The sequence below is a fragment of the Diadema antillarum genome, unplaced genomic scaffold (assembly GCF_040938485.1).
Source record: "Diadema antillarum isolate AM-2024a unplaced genomic scaffold, OU_Dant_1.0 seq00001413_RagTag, whole genome shotgun sequence".
NCBI lineage: Eukaryota > Metazoa > Echinodermata > Echinoidea > Diadematoida > Diadematidae > Diadema > Diadema antillarum.
Window position 1 is genome coordinate 163,561 of NW_027272167.1, and position 22,034 is coordinate 185,594.

At 36.9% G+C, this 22,034-nt stretch overlaps 1 protein-coding gene across 3 annotated transcripts in view; it reads right to left on the reverse strand.

Annotated features, from left to right (window-relative positions):
* Window positions 1-22,034, reverse strand: part of LOC139709216 (scavenger receptor cysteine-rich domain-containing protein DMBT1-like) — a 49,020-nt gene that overhangs the window by 13,279 nt on the left and 13,707 nt on the right. For all 3 annotated transcript variants that reach the window (XM_071621169.1, XM_071621166.1, XM_071621165.1), the window contains exon 2: window positions 491-625. In XM_071621169.1, the coding sequence (XP_071477270.1) occupies window positions 491-625 (135 nt within the window). The remainder of the gene's footprint in view (window positions 1-490; window positions 626-22,034) is intronic.

Sequence of the window (22,034 nt, forward strand, 5' to 3'; positions counted from 1 at the left end):
AAGTTATGGCAGAAAAAAAACAATCGTAAACAGAATATGAAATGAATGCTACAGATGTCAGTTTGTATAATTAAACAGCGAAAAGGCACATGGTCTGCAGCTCTTTCGGAGAGCATTGAAACTGATGCAACTGTCGCTCTCCACGTATATAATTTTCTTTGCTATATGGTAAAATGGTATGAAAAATCTAATGATCTCAAGATCTTATTCAATCAAAGGTTAAAGATAGATAGTATTTTATCTTTAAGCAAAAAGTACGAAAACAAATTGTACGGAAACAGATAAAAGGAACGGAAGAGATTTTTTAATAAGAGATTTTTTTTAATTAAAAAAAATCCTACAATAAATACTTTTGATAGATTTGCAAAACTGGTTGGCTGAAAAATAAAAGAAAATAAAAGAAGCAACTGTGGGTGTGGGTGTGGGTGTGTGTGTGTGGGGGGGGGGTGCATTGTGAGTGTGCTTGTTTAAACTACATACTCAAACCTACCCAGCTGCCTGCAGGCAACTTCAGCATCCTGGAAGTCCCATCCTTCGCTGCACACCGTGCCCCACGCATTGCTGTGGAAGATCTGCAGAGCGCCCTGATACTCATAGCCGCCATCCCAAAGCCGAATAGCGCCATCTGGTAGTGAAACATGAAACACAAAACAAAACAAGATACATGTATTATCATAAAAGTGGTAATATACCTTAAAGGGATGGTACACTATTGTTGGAGATGAGAATTGGGCTTTTATTTTATTGCTTTTTTTTGTAAGATACCAAGAAGACACTTATGAAATAGTACAGAGCATACCATTTTAAGAGGAATTCCAATTTGAATTCAAAGTTTATTTGATAAAAATCTGGTTTTGAATGGCTGAAACATCCAAAAACAAAGTTAAACAAAGCGATCGTTATAAAAGATGGGTCCAAAATGAATGATGAAGAAGAAGAGCGCGCTATTGGCTTGTCACCCAATACGTCTACTACATGGACATTACGAAAAAGTATGTCAAACTTGTGCAAAGTTATACCTTCAGACTGTCAGAGTAACAAGCGGGAACGTATTGCTTTCCTTGAATGTTGTTATGCTGACCAGATATTATCGGTAACATTTTAAAATATGGTTACTGTTTTATTTTAATCAAATTATCTGTGGGATAAGATTTGCATTCTCTTCTCCTTGTTAGCCAAGTCAAAAGCATTACACTCATACCATATTATTGGTTCAGTGTATAGATTAAGAGAGTACATCTGAAGAGTTTGTTTGCAAAAACCGATAAGTCCATATTTGCCAAATGGAGATATTTGCGATTAAAGGTCAAGAAAAATAAAGATGATAACAAGAGAATTTTTGCTTCTTTTGACCATAACTTCAAAAATGTACCTTTATATGTAGTGACCAATATATCATTTAAAAGGTATTATTTTGTACTTTATGACAGAGACCGTACTTCAAAATCTTCAAAAATGGACTTATCGGTTTTTGCAAACAAACTCTTCATCTTTGTGTATAGTAATGTATAGTTTTCTTTTCAAGTCAATGAATGATATCCATAATATAGCAACTGCAATGTAAATTTTCGTCATTGGATTGTAGGTGCACGACAAAGAGTTCATTATCAAAAATATGTTTTTACAAAATGTCTCCTATAAAATGTAGCAATTCATTCCTTGGCCTTGCACACACAAAAAAAATAACAACAACCTGTCTCGTGCATTCCCTCTTTGCCTGCACGCACACTTAAACGGATGGTACAGTATTGGTAGAGATGAGAATTGGGCTTTTAACTTTTTGCGATACCAAGAAAACACTTATGAAATAGTACAAAGCATACAAAATCAAGTTGTTGTTTTTCATTAAAATGGGGTTTGGAATGACTGAAACATCCAAAAACAAAGTAAAACAAAGCGATCATAATGAAAGGTGGGTCCCACACTTTATTAGAATCGCTCTGGCTTGGGATATCTCGGCCTTTTCAAAACCAATTTTCATCAAATAAACGTTGAATTCCTTATGGAATTACATTCATCTTTCATATCTCATAAGACGTTTTTCATTATCATATCAAAAAAGCTAGAAACCTGAAATCAGGTCTCAACCAAAACTATACTGTCCCTTTAAAGGGTGTGTACAGTTCTGGTCGAGGTGAAGATTTAGCTTTTAACATTTTGTGAGATATTCAAAAACCACTCAGTGAGATGTCAAAGAGCATGCAATTCTAAGGGGTATCAAAAGTTTATTTGATGAAAATCAGTTTCGAAGTGGCCGAGATATCCAAGAACAAGGTGAAACAAAGAGATCCTAATAAAGTTGGGGCATGTAGTCTTTTATTATTATCATTTTTTTTTTGGATATCTCAGCCTTTTGAAAACCAATTTTCATCAAATAAATGTTGAAACCTTCTTAAAATTTGATGCTCTTTCATATTTCATAAGATGTTTCTCATTATCTCACTGAGGAATGTAAAAACCATGAATCCCCACCTCAACCAGTACTGTACAGCCCCTTTAACGTAAAACTACCATGGAATCATTATCAACTCTCATTACTTGATGGCTTGCACGCATCAATGAAAAACTCGATGATGGATTAGATTTGCAAAATAGCAAAGACAAGGAGGAAAGTGATAAACAACATAATGTACAACAACAAAGTTGCAGAAGCAACAGCAGCAATAAACATATCCTGCATTATTATTAGCGCAGTACAGAAACAGCGTTCTTGCAACAGAAGATCGTACAATGGGTTGCTATAAGAGACGTCACAGGTTGTGCATTAGCGTGCAGCCTTCATCGTAGATGGACAAACTACTGTACTTGCTAAAATCAAGCTCTTGAATAGACTCCACGCTTTAAAGTCTCTTTTTTCAGTAATCACCTTTGAGGATTATGTCTTCGCTTTTCAATATCTATATAGGTTAGAAAAGTCCATTTGAATTGGGTTACACATCATTTCAAAGCTTAGGGTCTAGTCTTACATAATCTGTCCTAATCTAAAGATCCATGTCTGGCGACTTTTTATTGGTTTTGTGGCGCAGGGTCACAATCATGAATCTGGAAACATTGTTCCTTCAAATTTTCAACAGATAATCGATTTTGCGTAACTTTCCGAACCTACCAGTATAATCTTCTGCCCTTCTCCAATTCATTGAAAAAGAATAACACACAGACAGAAATGAAATACAAGTGAGTCACCCGTAATGCACTAAAAACTGAAAAAGGACGACACAGAAAGTCTCTGTGCAAACAGTACCACTGCAGGTAAATGCGCATTAATATCAAATGCGGGTATTATAGATTGATATGCCATTAACAAATTAAAGGGGTAGTACAGTATTGGTGGAGATGAAAATTGGGCTTTAACGTTTTTGCGAGATACCAAGAAAACACTTATGAAATAGTACAGAACATACCATTTTAAGAGGAATTCAAAGTTTATTTGATAAAAATCGGGTTTGGAATAGCTGCAACATCCAAACACAAAGTAAAACAAAACGATCGTAATAAAGTGTGGATCCCACACTTTATTAGGATCGCTCTGTTTTGGATATCTCGGCCATTTGAAAAACAATTTTTGTCAAATAAACGTTGAATCCCTCTTGGAATTACATGCTCTTTCATATTTCATAAGAGGTTTCTCACTATCTCACCAAAAAATGATAAAAACCTGAAGTTAAGGCTCAACTAAAACAGTACGATCCCTTTAACGACTGTCTTTAACCTTGTGTGAGAAAGGTGTAATCTTAACTATTTTGTCGGTTTGTTTTCTGGGCCAAGGGAATTGTTGCTGTTTGTGTATACATACTTTCCTATTCTATAGACTACATTTTGTGCCACATTGAATTCATTCACCCTCATTTTATAAATATCGTTGCCTACACTGCTCTAAGTGGCTGTCTCAAGTTAGAGACTGTGTTAAAAGTTGAAGAAGGGTTGACAGAAACTGACCGTACGTCCAGTGCTTTGCCTATACCAAGTGGATGCGTATACGTGCTGCCTGCGAAAACCATTACATGTATTACACTCAAGTAGGACTGAAGCAGTCGGAGAAAATGTAAACAAGACAACGCCCACTTCATCTGACTGAGTAAGATCGTTTCTTCATGTGAAAGGTTACATTCCGTCGGCATTTACACATGAAACATTCCAATGACACATTGAGCTTGTACATATTGGGGCAGCTCAAAGGTAATTATGAGCTACTTGTCCTTTGATAAGGGAAATCGTTAGGAATTACACCCCTTCTACAGTCACTGTCAAGACACATTCTGAAAAGAAAAATGTCTACATCTAATCATGACAGACTTATATGATCCGTCACAATGCGTCCAAGAGAATTACCAATCCATGTATACTTGGAAAATTATGAACATGAAATAGAAAACAGAAAAGGAACAGTCAAGCGGAAAAAGGAGTTGTTCTCTTCTAACACCTGTATAAAATAAAAAGTTCATGCTCTTTTCTGCGTGAAAATCATTATTATTTACGCCATGATAAAAAGTAAACAAACAAAATTAATATGAACTTTCGACTTTCGAATCCTCATGTAAAATGACGAAGTATTTCACGTCATGTATCTATCTGATATTTTTGATGACATGAAATTACCATGGAATTTAATTATTCTTTAGTGGGGCGTTCTGTACGACTCGGATGGAGGTAAAATGGGTGCGTCTGAAATGCGGAGAATAGACATAATCGACTATCGGAGGTCACTTTCTGGGTGTATTTACTCATTTATATCGCAGTGTTGGGTTTCTGAGGCCGGGTCTAGCCATGTGAGCACGAATCTTGCGTAAAACGTCCCCGTAAATATTGCTTGACGTGGTATGAAGAGAGAGAGACAGAGAGAGAGAGGGAGAGAAATTGAAGAACACAACAACATCGAGACCTTAAAACAAGGGGCCTACATTGCAGTGAAAATGGTGTCGTGTATAATATGTTGAGAGGAAATGAGTTATAAGCATATTTTTAAGCTGCAAGAATTGCAGACATATCCATAAACATAAACTATTATGTTTAAGGCTTGGAGAACGGCAGAGACATCATAAAGCCCATCACAGCGAAATAAAACCTTTTCAGGGATATACTCGTAACATAACAAGATATATTCTTAAAGTTATACTAAGATAGCCCTTATTTTCTTGCTTTCTGGCATAATTATTTGCCAATATCTTAACTGAACATAAAAGAATGGAGTTATGCCTCGTTTAACAACAAAACTCTTAAAATTGCTTCTATATGATTTTGAATGAAAGTTTGTTATTAATTATAAGATTGCGTTTGAACCCCCTCCCCTCTCATTAAGACTGATACTGCAGACTAACATACTTCTCTCTTGAGACGATTCATGCATCTCATTTCGAATTCTCTCAAACTCTTTCCTCGTGAGGTTCCATCTATGCCTCAGGCGGCATTAATTCATCGGTATCTTCAGCTCGCTGACTTGGGGGTGTAATTGACATTACATGGCCAAATCATGGCTGTCTCATTAATGCGGAATTTACTACGTCTTTCTTCTAGGCGGGGAAAATCTGGCGCAAATTGAATTGATAATGTAATCAAGAAACCGCGAAACAGGGGTTAGGTACTGGCTAATTCGCGACAGTGATCACCGAGGTCGCATCAGGTTATTTGTGGTGTGAAGCGTTATAGCTTTATGATGCGAATATCACACTATACACAGAGGAGAAAAAAATAAAGGCAAATAATGTGTGGAAAATTTTATTGATATGCTATTCAGAGTTACTGAGGAATGGTAAATGGTATATTGCAATTTTTTGTCCAGGGTCGGACATTACAAATTACACAATTTACCTTCGACTGTTTGGTAGATGCATTATTCAGTCTAAAGGAAGAGATTGCATTTGGGATGTTTTGTTTTATTTTTATTCAAGCGTGAAATTTTCTGGAACTCTTTTTAATACCCTTTAAGCCCCAATGGGGTTAGTACTGATCTTGTCAACGCCATGATAGCATCTTGATAGACGCTACAAGATTTTCTTGTACAAAACTTGAAAAAAAAAAATAGGCACGTGCGGCTGGTCAAACACTCTTTGCAAATAGTTAAACTTTTTTTTTTATTCCCAAGGTTCCTTATTCTTACGGTTCGATACTCCAAAGGTTGGTAATCCGAGAATTAAATAAAAGAAACAAAATCGTCGTCATTCCAAAGGTTCATTACTCCGAAAACGAAATAAGGTTCGTAATCAGAAGGTCGTAAGTATGCATGCACCCCTCCCCCATTTTCTTATTCAGTTTAGTTCACTTTATTTTATTTTAGCAAGAACCTGCTTCAGTCCATGGCTCTTTTTCAGCTGGCCCGTGCCTGATAAAAACGCATGTATACATCATGATACATTTTACAATAATAACTGCATTAAGACATCATACGACCGATAACAGAACTTTATTTTCCTTTTTTTTTGGGGGGGGGGGGGGTATTAGGCCACAATGACGTTCCTTAGGGAAGATAAACCCCAAGAGCAATGTGGATTGAGTGAAAGCAGCAACATTAGTAGAACACATCAGTGAAAGTTTGAAGAAAATCGGACAATCGATGCAAAAGTTATGAATTTTTAAAGTTTTGGTGTGGGAACTGCTGGATGAGGAGACTACTAGAGGTTATGACGTATGAGTGGACAACAACACCAAGAAAATATAAAGAAAATACTACAAAATTCCATTTTTCAAGAAAATTACAAATTCCATCAACTTGATATTGACATTTGTTAAGGGTAGCAATTATTCCCCCTGCTTTCTGAAAGCGGTTGGTCCATTGCTCTTTCATAATTCTAGAAAAGTGAATTTTTGTTGAATTTCCTTTATATTTTCTTTGTATTGTTGTCCACTCATACGTCATATCCTCTAGTAGTCTCCTCATCCAGCGGTTCCAACACCAAAACTTTAAGAATTCATAACTTTTGCATCGATTGTCCGATTTTCCTCAAACTTTCACTGATGTGTTCTACTAATGCTACTACTTTCACTCAATCCACATTTCTCTTTGGGTTTACCTTCCCTTTAAAGTGAAACCCAATATACCAACAAAGTTAAACTACTTCTGTCCAGTCAGTCCGCAGCGTGTGCGATAATGAGGCACGAACGACAATTTTATTCAGAATCACGTTTACGCAGTTTGTGCCCTTAATACTGACGAGATTTCGCGATAATTTGCGAGAGTTTTTGCAGAGGTCACAACAACAGCTTTCATAGCTTTCGCAGTGCATTGTTTGACCCAGGATGGTTAGTTAAGTTATAGAGCTGATTATGCTCATTAATTTGACACCTAATTTCCCTATTTTTGATGTCAATATAGTAGTCCATTTTAGCATCAAAGTAAACGATTATTTTGCCAATGTTCAAGAAGCTTTTAGATCATAGTTTGATGTTTTGCTAGTTCCTGACTGGTATTGAAAATAGATCTCCGTAATTTCTTCGATTTCACAATCGTGAACCTTGAGCGAGTATGATCAATTAAAAAACGAAGAGGGGCACCATTTTTAAGGTTGTGAATTTTCCTGCATTTTCCTGTTGAAAACAAGGCAAATTATGTTTTCTTACTGGAAGTGGGGTCGTGAATGAACACGCGTGGAATGTGTTGTTGATACCCAGACAATGGTCGTGGACAATGGCCAGGATTGGAATGTTTCATGAGGAATTCCACTATCGCAGCTAGTCTTTGATCATTCTGAAATGTGGTGTGTGCAAGCACATGGAAACATGTGCTTACTTCTTTCATGTGCATGCATTTCACCCTGTGTCAAGAATTCAGACTAGCAGTGCTCGGGGCAATCCACATGAATAATTGATTAAGCATTCATGTGCTTTGCAGCAGAGCTCGGGACAGGTGGCAGCCAGGTCCATTGAAAGTGCACACTCACATACACATCATTGGTTCCTGTGTAAAGTTCAAGTTTTGTATAGAGAGTGAAAATTCGATCACAATCTGGAACCTAACATTTAAAACTCACAGCATTGAGTCAGCAGCCAATGGATACTACGCAATGCGACACGCCGCGTCTTGCGACAGATTTCGACCAATCACAGACCCGGAATTCCGATGCGAATGCGAGGATAATCTTTTTAAACTCGACGCTAGACATGTCTCTGAATTTTGCTAGTTCCTGACCCGTATTGAAATGAAGATGGGAAAACGTGCCCTTATTGTGATACTATATACTTTAGCGGACATAGTCTTCACCATATTTTAGAGGGGCATGAAAGATTTCAGGTTAGTTTTTTGGCGTCAAACGTGAAGGAATATTTTTGAATACAATACCGAACTTCGAGAGGGATTTTGATATTCTATATTCTTCTTTTCCGTTTATTTTGATCATGAGCATATTTGCTTATGTTTTCTCTTTCAGTCGATACTAAAAGTGTCGAAAACTGACGAGAAATACTCGTTCTACACGGATTTATTCATGACCATGTATCTGCTCATTACGTATGCAAGCACCGCTCAGCCGTGCATACGACTTGAATAAATACGTGCGTTTTCGCTCGCGCTGCGGACTGACTGTGTCCACCAAAGTAGATCTTTTCTTGTACCTTTTACATAATAGGGTCTTGGATCAAGGCTAAGATTGGGGGACGTGTCTTATTCATTATGAAAAGCGTGATCACAATTTGTTTCCCTGCAGACTGCCTCCGTGTCTCATCACTCTTTTACAGATGAGCTATTTAAAGCCACCATTCAACAATTTGTAGGGTTTGATTTAGGTATACACAAAACACACCCACTCGAACACAATTGAACAAAAACACACAGACGCATTTAGGGTGCCTTTAATACATAACAATGGAAACTGTACGTGACTTCAAACATTATGCAATTCTTATGATTATTATCATGTATAAACACACAAACAGACATTCATACTTTTCAAAAGAATAATGAACAAGGTGTTACACAGTCATTAAGGTCTATTAAAATGCAAACCGAAATGGCAAAAGATCACAATGAACTGGTGCAACATACAGGCATGCACTTAAACCTATATGTATATTAATACATCTTCTTTTATTCCAAGACGTATTACGCCACAGCATTCCATAACTCCGTGGTGAATATGAATGTATAGCACGTCGAGGCTCGCCATGCTTGCTCGCATACTCACAAGCCTTTTTTTCTGTCCTTTTTTGTTTCGCTCTGCGCAGCAACGCGGGCATCCAGCGTGCGATAATTACGCTAATAACACACGCCCGTCAAATGCATGTTTTATGATGGGCGGGTTTATACGCTACTAATGGCAACACAACGCGATCTCTTTCTACTATGGTCCTTGTCAATTAATGACGTTCTGTACCACCTTGACCAGTTCGCCTTATATTTGAAATTGATTTGATTATTATTAGCAAACAGAAATGACTTCCTGCATGCTCTCTTTTCCCAGGGCATGCTGTAGTTGTACTCACACAAAACTTATCGATGACCAGAACATAGGTTTCTTCGATTTCAACCAATGAAGCGTCTCGTGAATGAATCAACAGTGTTATGATAGCGTGCGTATTATTTCACAACTCATGGGCATGCTAATCGAATTAATCGATGCCCATAACACACCGCTCCTTGGTACATTTTCAAACAAACATTTGAGCAGTCCTTGTGTATGCGGTTTTGTCTCCGTCTCTCTCTCTCTCTCTCTCTCTCTCTCTCTTCCTCGCAACCCAGAAAAAGAAAAAAAAATGTATTCTGCCATTTTTTGTCCCAAATGTGCTACCACTGTTTCATGAAAGACTTAAATGGCATGCATGAGAGACTCATAGCATGTAACTTTTACCTTTTCATTTTTGCTTCCCTTTAAGATTATCTATTGGTTTCTACCTTCATTCATCGTTTTGTTTTAAACATAGGAGCTGAATTCTCGCATTTTGGAAAAGCTTAAATGTCGCGTCTGAGACAAGAACATTACGATGGAAACAAGGTGAGCATGGTGAATATTTGATTATTTTCTTCCTCTTTTTTGACTTTTGTTCTGCTTTATCACTCCTCTTCCCACTATATTAGTGACCTGGTGTACTTTTGGGCTTTTCCAAATTCTTATCCCAAATTACCTAATTCAAGTTTTTGGTGAGAGACAGTATCATAATAACATTGTGCACAGGAATAAATAGCATAGGACTTTTTCAGTAGGGCCTATACGTATGTATGTCTTGAGCAGCATGGATATATACATCGTTTTCAGTGTTCTCTAAGATATATTATGTATCTAAAACTTTACACGTCATAATGTTGTTTTCAAAAACGTTCAAATGAAAACAAACACACACACACACACACACACAAACACACACACACACACAGAGAGAGAGCAAAAATCAATTTGCACAAGCCACTTAAACATCATTCAAGTATTTACTGGGACATTGTTTTAGTAAACAGAGCGCTTTGTATGTCACATTTATTTGGTTTCTTTTTCGTTTTAATTGTGTTTGTTATTGTTTTGCTGTCCTGATGCAGATACCGGTGTACAGCGGAAGTAGTAATCAGAAATAGGAACCTTGAAAATGTGAACATGAATAAAATGTTATGTTGTTGCCAATCAAATGCAGATGGTTTATTTCTGCGTTATACACTTGTTTTACATATATTATTCTTTATTACTGTCATAGAGATTTTGATCACTTGTTTGTTTCGCTTTTTCAAAACATTCCTGTCAACAACCAGAGAGTACAGGTTACAGGTATCTCATAGACATGTACAGTATGTATGTATTATACGTAAATATATGTATGTGCTTTACGTGTTTCATTTGTGCATTGATATGATTAAAATAATCATAGTGAAGATAATGATAATAATATTGATAGTATGATAATGATAATGATAATGATTATGATGATAACAAGGACGGGTGATCGTTATCAAAATGATAATCACCAGAGATCCCTATCTATAATACATTTGATAATCTGACTAGTATTTGCCAGGTGGTGTTGACTTTTTTTTCAATCGATCTTCTTTTTTTTCGGTCCCGGGCTCACATATTATTCCAACAGGCAAAACGTGACTGGTAATTCGCGACCAAAGTAGAAATAAAGTGTCATGGAGAAACAATTATCACGTGACCTGCTGTAACCTGTTATGATCGGGGGGGGGGGGGGGCTCCAAGCAGGGCCATCTATCAGGGCAAACACTCTCACTCGCAAGGAAAAGCATCTACTATGGGCATCGTTTGATTGATGAACATAATAAACACACACAGGCGCACGCAAAAGTGAACGAATATCGTTTGTTTGTTGTTTTTTTTTTGTCTCTCAGATTCTGCATTGCATTAGCAAAATGGAAGAAAAAGAAAAGACAGTAAGCCTACAGTTTGAAATTCTGTTTGAATGTCTGTCCGACCCTCTCTCTCTCTCTCTCTCTCTCTCTCTCTCTTAATATACACATGTAATCATATCAATTCCAATTATATATATACTTGAATATAGCCTCTGTATACATGTTTGCGTGTGTGCACATACATACATGCATGCATAATGTGCACTTATATAATATGTATATATAAAATCATACAATACATGCAGTACTATGTTATCATTATATTTGTGTATACAATTTCATATGATACAATTATGTGCCACGAAGACAACTCTAGCGGTCGTTAAGAATAGATTGCTGCTCCTTTTGACATGTTCTTGTGTTCTTGTGCAGTGACCACGGATGGGACAGAATCCCAGCGGGGGCTCGTTCTGTACCTGGCCGATCAATTGGCGGCTAATGAAATTCTGCGATTCGACTGGCGGACTCTCCAAAGGGCAACATATGCGTAGCAGAGTGTTCTTCATTTGATTTTTTTTTTTTGCTCGATTCAGATATCGTACCACTCTGGATCAGCGAAAACACGCTCCCTCGTTGCACTTGAAGGTTGCATCTACTCTTCTCCTGTCGTGCATTACATCTCATTCGGGATAATTGGATTGACTCTGCAGGGGAAGTGGTCTTGATTTAAATATGAAATATCATCTCTGCCATAGCCCTTTGTAAAGTGTTATTTTGCTTTGCACTGTTTTATTTTTCATGGTAAATCATACAGAGGAAAATACCAATATTAACAAGTGATGTGCATTTACAAATCCAAGGCTTATCAATGTAGACAGGTCCTGTTATAGACTACTACATTCATTGATAAAGTAAGGATCGATTATACGCATCAAGTCCGAAGACCATTATCATAAATTATGATTCCTCTAAGTGCAGGTTGTTCTCTTTATGGCTGCCAATCTCCCACTCTTTTTATCCCCCCCCCCTCTCTCTCTCTCTCTCCTTCCCTTTCTCTTTCTGTGTGTGTGTGTGTGTGTGTGTGTGTGTGTGATGAACTCATTGACAGTGAGCATGGTACACCTTTTGATTGAAAATAAAAAGAAAAAGGCATATAGGGCAAATATGAAAAAAAAAACGCGCGCGTGCGCGCACACACACACACACATACACAAATGCTGGTTTCCTCTTTATGGTAAAAGAAACATTCTTTGGAGGAATTGAATTTCGTTCTGTTTTGATGTTCGTCGATTGTCTCGGAATACAAATGTATAATACACAAACAGGCACACACAATACACACACACACACACACACACACACACACACACACACACACAAAACAAACAAACAAACAAACAAAAAACCCGCCATAATAGACACATACATGTAATCTATGCAATGTAGGGCGAGGAAATAGCAGAGAGAAGGGGAAAGCTGTTTAGGATGTAGGCCTATATCATAACCTGCAAATAACTTCCGGTTTTAGTTTATAAAAAACAGTAAACTCTTCACAAGTCTCCTTTCAGGCATTTGAATACCATCCCAAATTCATCATTTTTGGGGGTGTTAATTAAATTTGGCTTGCTTTCTACTTTGCTAATAATTTCTTTTTTACTGTATACGCAAGATGTAATCGCTGTTGAACACTGTTGAAATAACAGTATTTTATGAATTAGCGTTGCTTAATGGTGGCAAGCCACCTGAAATTGACACACACACACACACACACAAGAAAAAAGAAACAGTCCTCACAGTGCGTTTTAATATCCAAACTTTAAGCTCAATAGTGTAGCTTTTCTCTGTTTAAAATGAAATTCAAATGAACTCGTCCAGTTAGAAAAGGAAACGAATACTCAAATTTTTTTGATATGATTACAGGTGCATTAAAGTTAATATATGATATATATCAACAGCAATAATAATAATGATAACAACAGCAACAACAACAAAACAACAACAACAACAACAAAAGAAATTGTGCGCGTGCAAATGGGAAAATTGAGATAATGCAAATTTCATAATATATCAAATCTTCATTCTTTGTACGGGCTGAGCGTGACGAACTTTCGAAAATACAACTGAAAGGTTTAGCATTAACAATTAAGCACAGCAAATAACCCGCGAAGTTGAATTTCTAACTATTTCCCCTTTTCAGTAATCTGGTTTTTTTTTTCTCTCTCTCTCTCTTTCTATCTATCCATCTCTTACTTCCTCTTTTGCATTAGCCGAGCAAGCATTCAACACCCAACGATCCCTCCATTTTAGGGTGAGCTGAGGTATTAGTAGAAATTGATGGAGAACGTCGCCTTCTCCAGGGCCCGCGAGAAAATGGCGCTATGAAAAATTTAGCACACCATACTGAGCCACTCCCTACCAGAAAACGCATTAGTGGGAATTCTAGGCTGGATACACAGACCCTTCGGCCTGCTCGTCTCTTGAATTGCATTTTATTGTCCATGGACGTGTTTTTGTTTCATATTCATTTTTGTTCTGTTTGTATGTTTTTGTGCGGTCATTACAACGATTTATTTTTTCAAATGAACATACACTTCAAAACTGCAATAAAAAAATAATTGGTGTCATTACTATGTTTATGATAATGAACCCAACTCTACTTTACACCCATCACCCACCTCTTCGTGCCAACTTACAACATTCACGTGTACTGTCATGATATGAATCATTTTGTTTAGGTAAACGTTTTTGGTTTTGTTTTGTTTTGGTTTTTTTGTTATTGACTCGACTTTCATTGAAGAATGACATACATTTGCATGCAAGCATGAGTATTATGCAACATTGATGAGTGAGAACTCATGCTCTTTCCTCTCCAGGTACCCCTTTGTATGGTTTCTGAAATGAAAAAAAAAAGTTATAGAGGTTTTGCCATATAATTCTTTGCATTATTTGTGATGATAGTATTCATATGTGTTTTTTTTCCATCAAATCAAAATGGTGCACAATAGAATCATGAATGTGCTCATACATGGTATGTACAGGTGAGTTTAGGTGTTTGTTTCGGCTGGGTGTACATGTATCTGTATGTGTTCATTATTTCCGTTATTTTCAATATGTAAGTACGTATGAATGGTTTTATATATTTCTTTATTTATTCATTTGTTTGTTTGTTTATTTATCTATTTGGTCGAGGGCTAGCGGTAAAATTTTAGAAAGTTTCAGCTTATAGCTTTTTGTGACATTCTTCGAAGCCACTTTATGAATAAAATGATAAAAGTGTACATTTCTAAGAGGAATTCAAAGTGTATTTGCTGAAAATCTGTTTTGAAGTGGCTGCGATATCCAGAGAAAAAGCAAAGCAAAGCAAAGCGATCCAAATAAAAGGTCGGTCTACCTTTTATTAGGATTGCTTGTTTTGGATATTTCAGGTATTTCACAATTTCATCAAATTAGCTTTGAATTCCTCTTAGAATTATAAGTTCTTTCTTATTTCATAATTATGAGGTTTCTCATTATCTCAAAAATCATCATAAAACATGTTGGAAGCCTCAAACCCCATTTGTATACCATCACTTTAACCGGAGCGACAAGACAACTACCGAATACATCGAATAGCACCGTTTGTATCATGATGACTTGTATGAAATTAGCTATCAAAAACATGAGACACTGGTGCACTCTGCTGCTATTGTGTGAAGTACTCTTCTTCGGCCGCCTTTTTCATACACTGCTCATGAACATAAGAAGTATTGAGAACTCCCTGTAGGTATAGTTGGCATCGTATTGAAGCTAGATTTCAGCAATACACACGCAGGGGATGGAAAACACTCTCCGTATACAGCTATCCACCCATTTCCAGGTGCATCTTATTTTCTTGTCTGTTTTAGCCATTTGCTCATTATTATCATTCCTCGTTACTTCGACAGTGTCCCCGCTTTCATAGAAGCTTTAATAGACTCGTAATTACTTGACGTCCCTCGAGAATTAATTATTCGTCGACCATGGTGAGTTCATACGGGATGCCGGTTGAATGAAGGAACTCTCACGGGCTTGATGGGGCAATGGTATATTACTGTGCGATATAACATATCAATTTCGTGATCGACCACAAACACACATACATACACACACACGCGCGCGCACTCCCATAAAGTCAAGCACACAGACTAATGAAAATTAGCTGGATTTAAACTCGGAGTCGCTCGAATTATCTTGCCACTTGTTAGTCTATTGTATCGCAACTCAGAACTACTCTAGTTGATTGGGAACAAGAAATTGACATTCAATATATTTTGTTGTTTGTTTATTTGTTTGTTTGTTTGTTTAAGTCAAGTAAGAAATGATAATAGAATAGAATATAAGTTATAGAATATAATTAGAATATTTGTATTAGAATATAATCATTAGCACATACTTCACATACTGAACATTGCAATTCCAAAAAGTGGTTTTGCTTCACAAGTTTATGAATGTTTCTCACTAACAACGTTTACAACAATCAAGAAAGCATTTTACGTATAAACAGACTGCTAGTAAGTTGTTATTGTTTGTTTGTTTATAATCGCTTGTGCTCTTCACGTTTACTTTTTGCTATCAAAACAACATCAACAACATGCGATGACCTAGAAGTCACCTCTGCAGCGTTACGTATACCAAGTCTATGATTATACCCCACCCTACCAGAATATCAAAGTTCGCGTGGAGAGCCGAGGTCACTACCAGCAACCCCAACAAGCACAACATCTGTGCTTTCCATCACCATTATGATGAATTCCCCGTCCTGAATGATTCTGACGCGAGCGACACGGGGTGACGTTTAACACGCATCATTCGTGACCCATTTGAAGCTGGGAAGACACTGGAAGACGCGATGGTAAGTCATTCCGAGGCGCCAAAGAATGGCGTCAACTGACGGCATTCAAAGAAAATGGCGTCTTCAGTCATCTGTGTGGTGAATGATCAAGCGTATAGCCAATGTTTATTCGAAGCTTTGAAGACAAATACAAAAAAAAACCCCACACGCAATGTTTGAGAAAGTGTTTGTTATATATTGTGTTTTGGTGTGTGTGTGTGTGTGTGTGTGTGTGTTTGTGTGTGTGTGTGTGTGTGTGTGTGTGTGTAGGTGTGGGTGCGTGTGTGTAGGTGTGGGTGTGTGTGTGTAAGTAGGCTAATAATTGCAACACGTTGGGGTGGATGTCGTATTTAGAAATTCTCAAAATGATGTGTAATTATTAGGCTGACATCTCAGACAGTTAAGTGTAATGAAATGCATATAAAAGTGTAATTAATTTTAATCAGAGAGACTAAAGAATACAATTACGTAGCGTGAAGACTATGGAAGAGAAATTACATTATTTCCTATAAGTGTGTATGTGTGTGTGTGTGTGTGTGTGTGTGCTTCATTCTTCAATGTGTTCTGTTAGCAACTGCGCTGAAAGAAATTAAAGCGTGTTCCATCAAGAACATTAATTTTTCACGCACGATCCACTTGACACTAGAAAGACATAAAGGCTGGCTATTTTGAGGCGCCCCCTCAAGACATGGCGCCACAATGCATCGTGTGAAGACACGCCATGTGCCAATGCTGTGGATGAAATTTGAGCTCGTTGCAAGCTACTAGCTGATAAAAGGGTCATCATAATTTCGGTACATGATTGTGTGCATGAGTGCATGATATGTTTATGTCTGGATGGGTGCCTGTGTGGGAGCGCTCGCTTCTATGTTCAAATACGACATGATTTGATAACGTAATGGCCTATTCAAGGAAATGAATGGTATAGACGACCAAGCAAATACAATGATCGAGGATTGTCAATAAATTTCAGTGGATATAAAAAAAAAATGCAATTTGAATGGATTCAAAACAATAAGGTTCACCATGTGTGCGAATGATTTGTTTTCTTTTTGCGTGTGTATGAGCGTGAGTGTTTATGTTAATTTATTTAGGAAAAACTGTTATCATCCATAATTGATGTCATACTGCAAGTAATGATAAAGCATATCAAGCGTAAGTGTGATGGACAGGTGTTCTCATTATGTCATAATAATGTACGTCTATGAATGAACCTGCTCGCTCAAGTGTATATCTATAATGTAATTAAATGTGAATAATATACGTTTATCATTAACCTGAATGATTTGCCTCGGTAATGGAAAGCAACAATCTTATTCGTACCTCACACGGCCATAACATGAATGTACACGGGTTACACCAGCGCCTCGCAAGCGAGCAATGTGCGCGCATCACAGTTGGGTGTCGTTAAAGAAAATGAAGTGGCGTCTCCATCACTTTTCCCTGTTCGCGCTCCGCACGTTTATTTAGATCCGTTACAAATGTGTTTCAAAGGTCAGCTCGGTCCGTTTACACACACGCTCCGGCTCTCCTCATCCCGGATGGATGTCGTAAAAGGCATGAGATACGAGATGTCATACACAGACACAGGTAATTCCACACTCCTCTCGACCGTATAGATTGATGTGTCAGGTGGAGTGAATGCGACAGGATTCAGACTACATCTAGATTTCTATTTCTATAAAGGCAACCTGTTTTCTCAATTACTGGTCTTTGATTATCAAAGCGGGTGCGACCAGTTTCTCCAATTGCAATCATCATCCATCACAAACATTCCTGACAAATAATATCACAACTTATTGCCTACAATATCACTATATCACTCTACAATATCATTCTACAATATCCCTCGAGAAGAATCATCATCGATTATGTATGCTGTGTAAGTTTTGTACATTCATTATATTGTATCTAAATATAGACCATATAACAATGGAAGGAAATTTGCGTGATAAACGTTGAGTTTCATTCTTACGTGTGCCTTAAGTGAAACTATCGTCATGATAAACATAATCTATTCTACAAAAGCATTCTACGCATCAAAAGGAGACACAAATTCATTAAGCATAGTTGTAATATCATTAAGAGGTTGAATGCAAAAGCATATGAAAACCATTATCATTGTTTTTCAAGTTTATCATATGGAAGACACACACACACACACACACACACACAGTCTCACACACACATGAGGGAATCTTTTCAAAGATACCGCATTCGTTACGTAATGAGATTTTTTTGAAAATAATTTTCAAGATTATCACAAATATTTTAATCATTTTCTTTAAGTTTTGGATGCTTGGATTTCATATAGACATCTAAAATGGGATAACTTTTTTTTTCATTAAACTCTTTAGATGATATGAATCAATTATCTGTCTTTATCACTTCATGTGGGTTTGCATAGACAATGACACTTTTGGAGTAATTTTGAAATAATTTGCCTAAGAGAATTAAAATGAGCCTTTCTTGAAATGTTTTAAGAGAACATTTAAGTCATAGATTGTAAAAGAAAAAGGTCATTTCTCTTTATGTGGGTTGTCTGATTAGTTTGAGTTCTGAATATATTAATGATTTATATTTGATTTCTATTTTATGGGGGCAGCTGTCCATAAAACCTATATGTTTCCCTTGCTGTCTCCACATTCTATTACGTTATGTTTGTGATGTCAAGTTGACTTTATGTTTTCGAATTTTTCTCTGAATATGTTTTTAGCAGATTAAATGAAATGAGCATGAGTTTAGCTTGAAAGAAATTTGTGTATATTTTATGTAAACATAAACGTATATAATAATTATGATTAAACATAACTATCATTATACAAAGGAACATTAAGCGAAAATATGTGGCAATATCAGTTGATAAATGGATGAATAATTATGACTAAAACTGTACTTTGCCCCATATGCATATTGTCCGTAATGTTATTACAGTATGTATCATAATATTCCCTCTACAATTAATTATCATATCCTTACCTGTGTTATATTCGCTTCAACCTTTGGCTTATACTCGCTGTGGACCACATCGAGGGATTTGAAATGCAGTCACGTAAAGTTTGTTAATGAAGTTGATATATTAAGATACTTCCCTGCCGCTCGCCACCCGCCATCGGACGGCGTGATATTCGGTCCTCGGCTCACTCGCCATAATAGAATACCTGCAGCCAGTTTATGACCCCCATATTCATTTCATTGCACATGCACTCCGGCAGGACCTGCTTCGCTGTGCGTGATATATAGTCACTTATGTTATTGAAAGATGTTTAGCCACCCATGTTCGCTACTCTCGAGTAGTGTCATCTTTCCAACCACGTATAGTTTACAGTGCCTTAAAATTTTGTTTGTGATATTTCTGCTTTATGCGGATGTAATCGTGTCACGATATTCCCTTTTTCGGAAGATCAGTCAATCTCAAACTATGAGGGATGATTCTGTGTTGCTGTAGTTGTATGTTAACAATACATATCCCAATGACTCATGGAATATATTTTACTTTTTTTGTTTTGATATCGTTCTTATTTGTTTTTTTAATAGCTTAAGGGCGACATTGTTCTAAAGATCTCCCTCTCTTTGTCTGTTTTTTCTCTCTCTTTGAATGTTTTATGATAATAGATCATGTATTATATTTCTTTCTAACAGTAAACACATGAATACTCTCTTGATTAAAATTTGATATATACGGTATGATTATCATGCTGGTAAATACAATTGCCTCTGAAAAAAAAGCATTTACTTACAACTTTCATTTTCTATTTTTGAATTTGATTGAATCGAATTGAATCTATTTAATATATGTTCATTGACAACATTATTACACAATGTGTAAATAGTGATACAAGACCCAACCACTCAAGTGTGACAGAAAAACAAAATGCCCCATGATATACAGGTTGGCGCCCTTCCATTTTTCATATTTACCGTCACGGTGGGGCTTTGGCTGAGAGGCACAGACTACCCGCTTCGTAATCGATATCCGGTGTGTATCGGGTTACACGCCGTGTGATCACGAAAGACTTCGGGTTTAATAATATTAGACCGCTCGGCACGTATGCATTCACCTTACCTAGGGGACTGGAGGATATGCCTACGGAAAGTAGAGTATAACAGGGGGCCGAAAAGACAACAGTATTATATTCAGAATAACCAGTGGTCAAATTGCCTCTGTGGTGTACGTAATCTGAATTAGAGAATGTACAATCACCATTTAGCATCTGGCGTCCCGATTTGCTTTCGCTGCACTGCAAAGCAGTTGCAGTTGCATACCAATAAGTTCGAATTAGCCCAGTTTCATCATACATATTTTGATATGTATACTATAGTTCCATGAGTTTTTTATGAAATCATTGATATCATCAGGTCAACGACCAAACGCTTCACGGTTTTCATAAACAGTTAAAATAGAAAGGCGTTCTAAGTTGTTCAGATCTGTCTGAAATCATTTGTGAGAAAGGTATGGGTTTGTTATGTCTGCATAAAATAATGTGTACATTACACCTTATATCTTTGTATAAGATGATAATGTGAAGTTGTGTTTGTTCGGCTTGTTTTGTGCAATTTCCGAAATCTTAACACTTTAATTTCAACAGTGAACTTACAGCTGATATACTCTCTGTATTATTATCTCAGTCGGTAGCGATTTATAAACAGTCTGTGTTGCTGTTAAAACCCAATATTAGAACAGTAGATTAATTAGACCAACTTGTCACAGAAATCAGAAGACAAATACCAATTAGGATGCAGTTATCTATTAAAACAATAGTTTTGGCGGGACTTACAGTCATAATACACACAAACGCAGATGCACACGCTTGCACCCACCCATCCATCAACACACACGCACGCACACACGCGCGCACACACACACATTTAATACAGGGCTTCTATAAAGATTATGTATAATAACGTGTGTGTGCAAATGTTTGTGCGTGTGCAAAATTAATGGTTGTGTGTGTGTGTGTGTGTGTGTGTGTGTGTGTGTGCAAATGATTGTGTGCATGCACAGCAGAATGTAGTACCGTGTCGGCAGAATAATTACATTTATGTGTAAGACTAGTACCAGATGACGATGTATTATATCATGCTGTGATGAAAACAATCGAATATCATTATAGAGCATAAGGGAACTAAAAACAAAAGCAGATATCCAGCGCACCATTGATGACTTTCCTTTTTTCTTTTTTTTTCTTTTTTTGAAGTCAATGAGATTTTTCTGTGCTCTTGATTTATGACCAGAAAAAAAAGAAAATTGAAAAAAATGCATGACGATTTCTGAATGCACTTCCTGGTAGTGCAGAAGAGGTCAAATTCTACCCAAATGGGTACCGCAAATTGCAAGGAACTCGTTTAGTTTACCCACGGGTAAATGGAAAGAGAGGATCGGAAGGAACATGCAGGCATAATAAGGAGCGCAAATTTGCTTCGCTACACATTGTATAAGCTTTGAATGTATTGAAACATAATTATCTTAAAAGTAAACCAATTGTTCTATTTGGTAGATTGTGCTACTGTTATTCTTTTTTCGTTCTTTTTATTTAATTACGAGTGATAATGTAAAACTGGGTAACTTTAAGCATTGTCTGAATGAATGACTCACATAAAGGATTATGAAACTAAACATGCATGAACATATATAAACAAATGCAAAATTTGTGTCATTTTGTAATACTTTATGCTAGTTTGTGTGTGTGTGTGTGTGCGTGTGAGCGTGTTTGCATAGTGTGCTGTACCGCCATGCATCATTATGCTAAACATGTCCATCCTGGTCGCTTCACATACAACCGCACAAGAAGCGACGTTTCATTGTCAGAGGTGCTGTATACTCAAACCCTAAAATGAACACATTCCTTATCAATGTTGTTTTCTTTCTGAACTTTGAAAAGTGCAGTGACCCTCCTCAAATAATGAATATCATTAAAAAACATCAACAACATGCAGGCTTAAAAACGAAAATGAGAGACTGATTGAAAA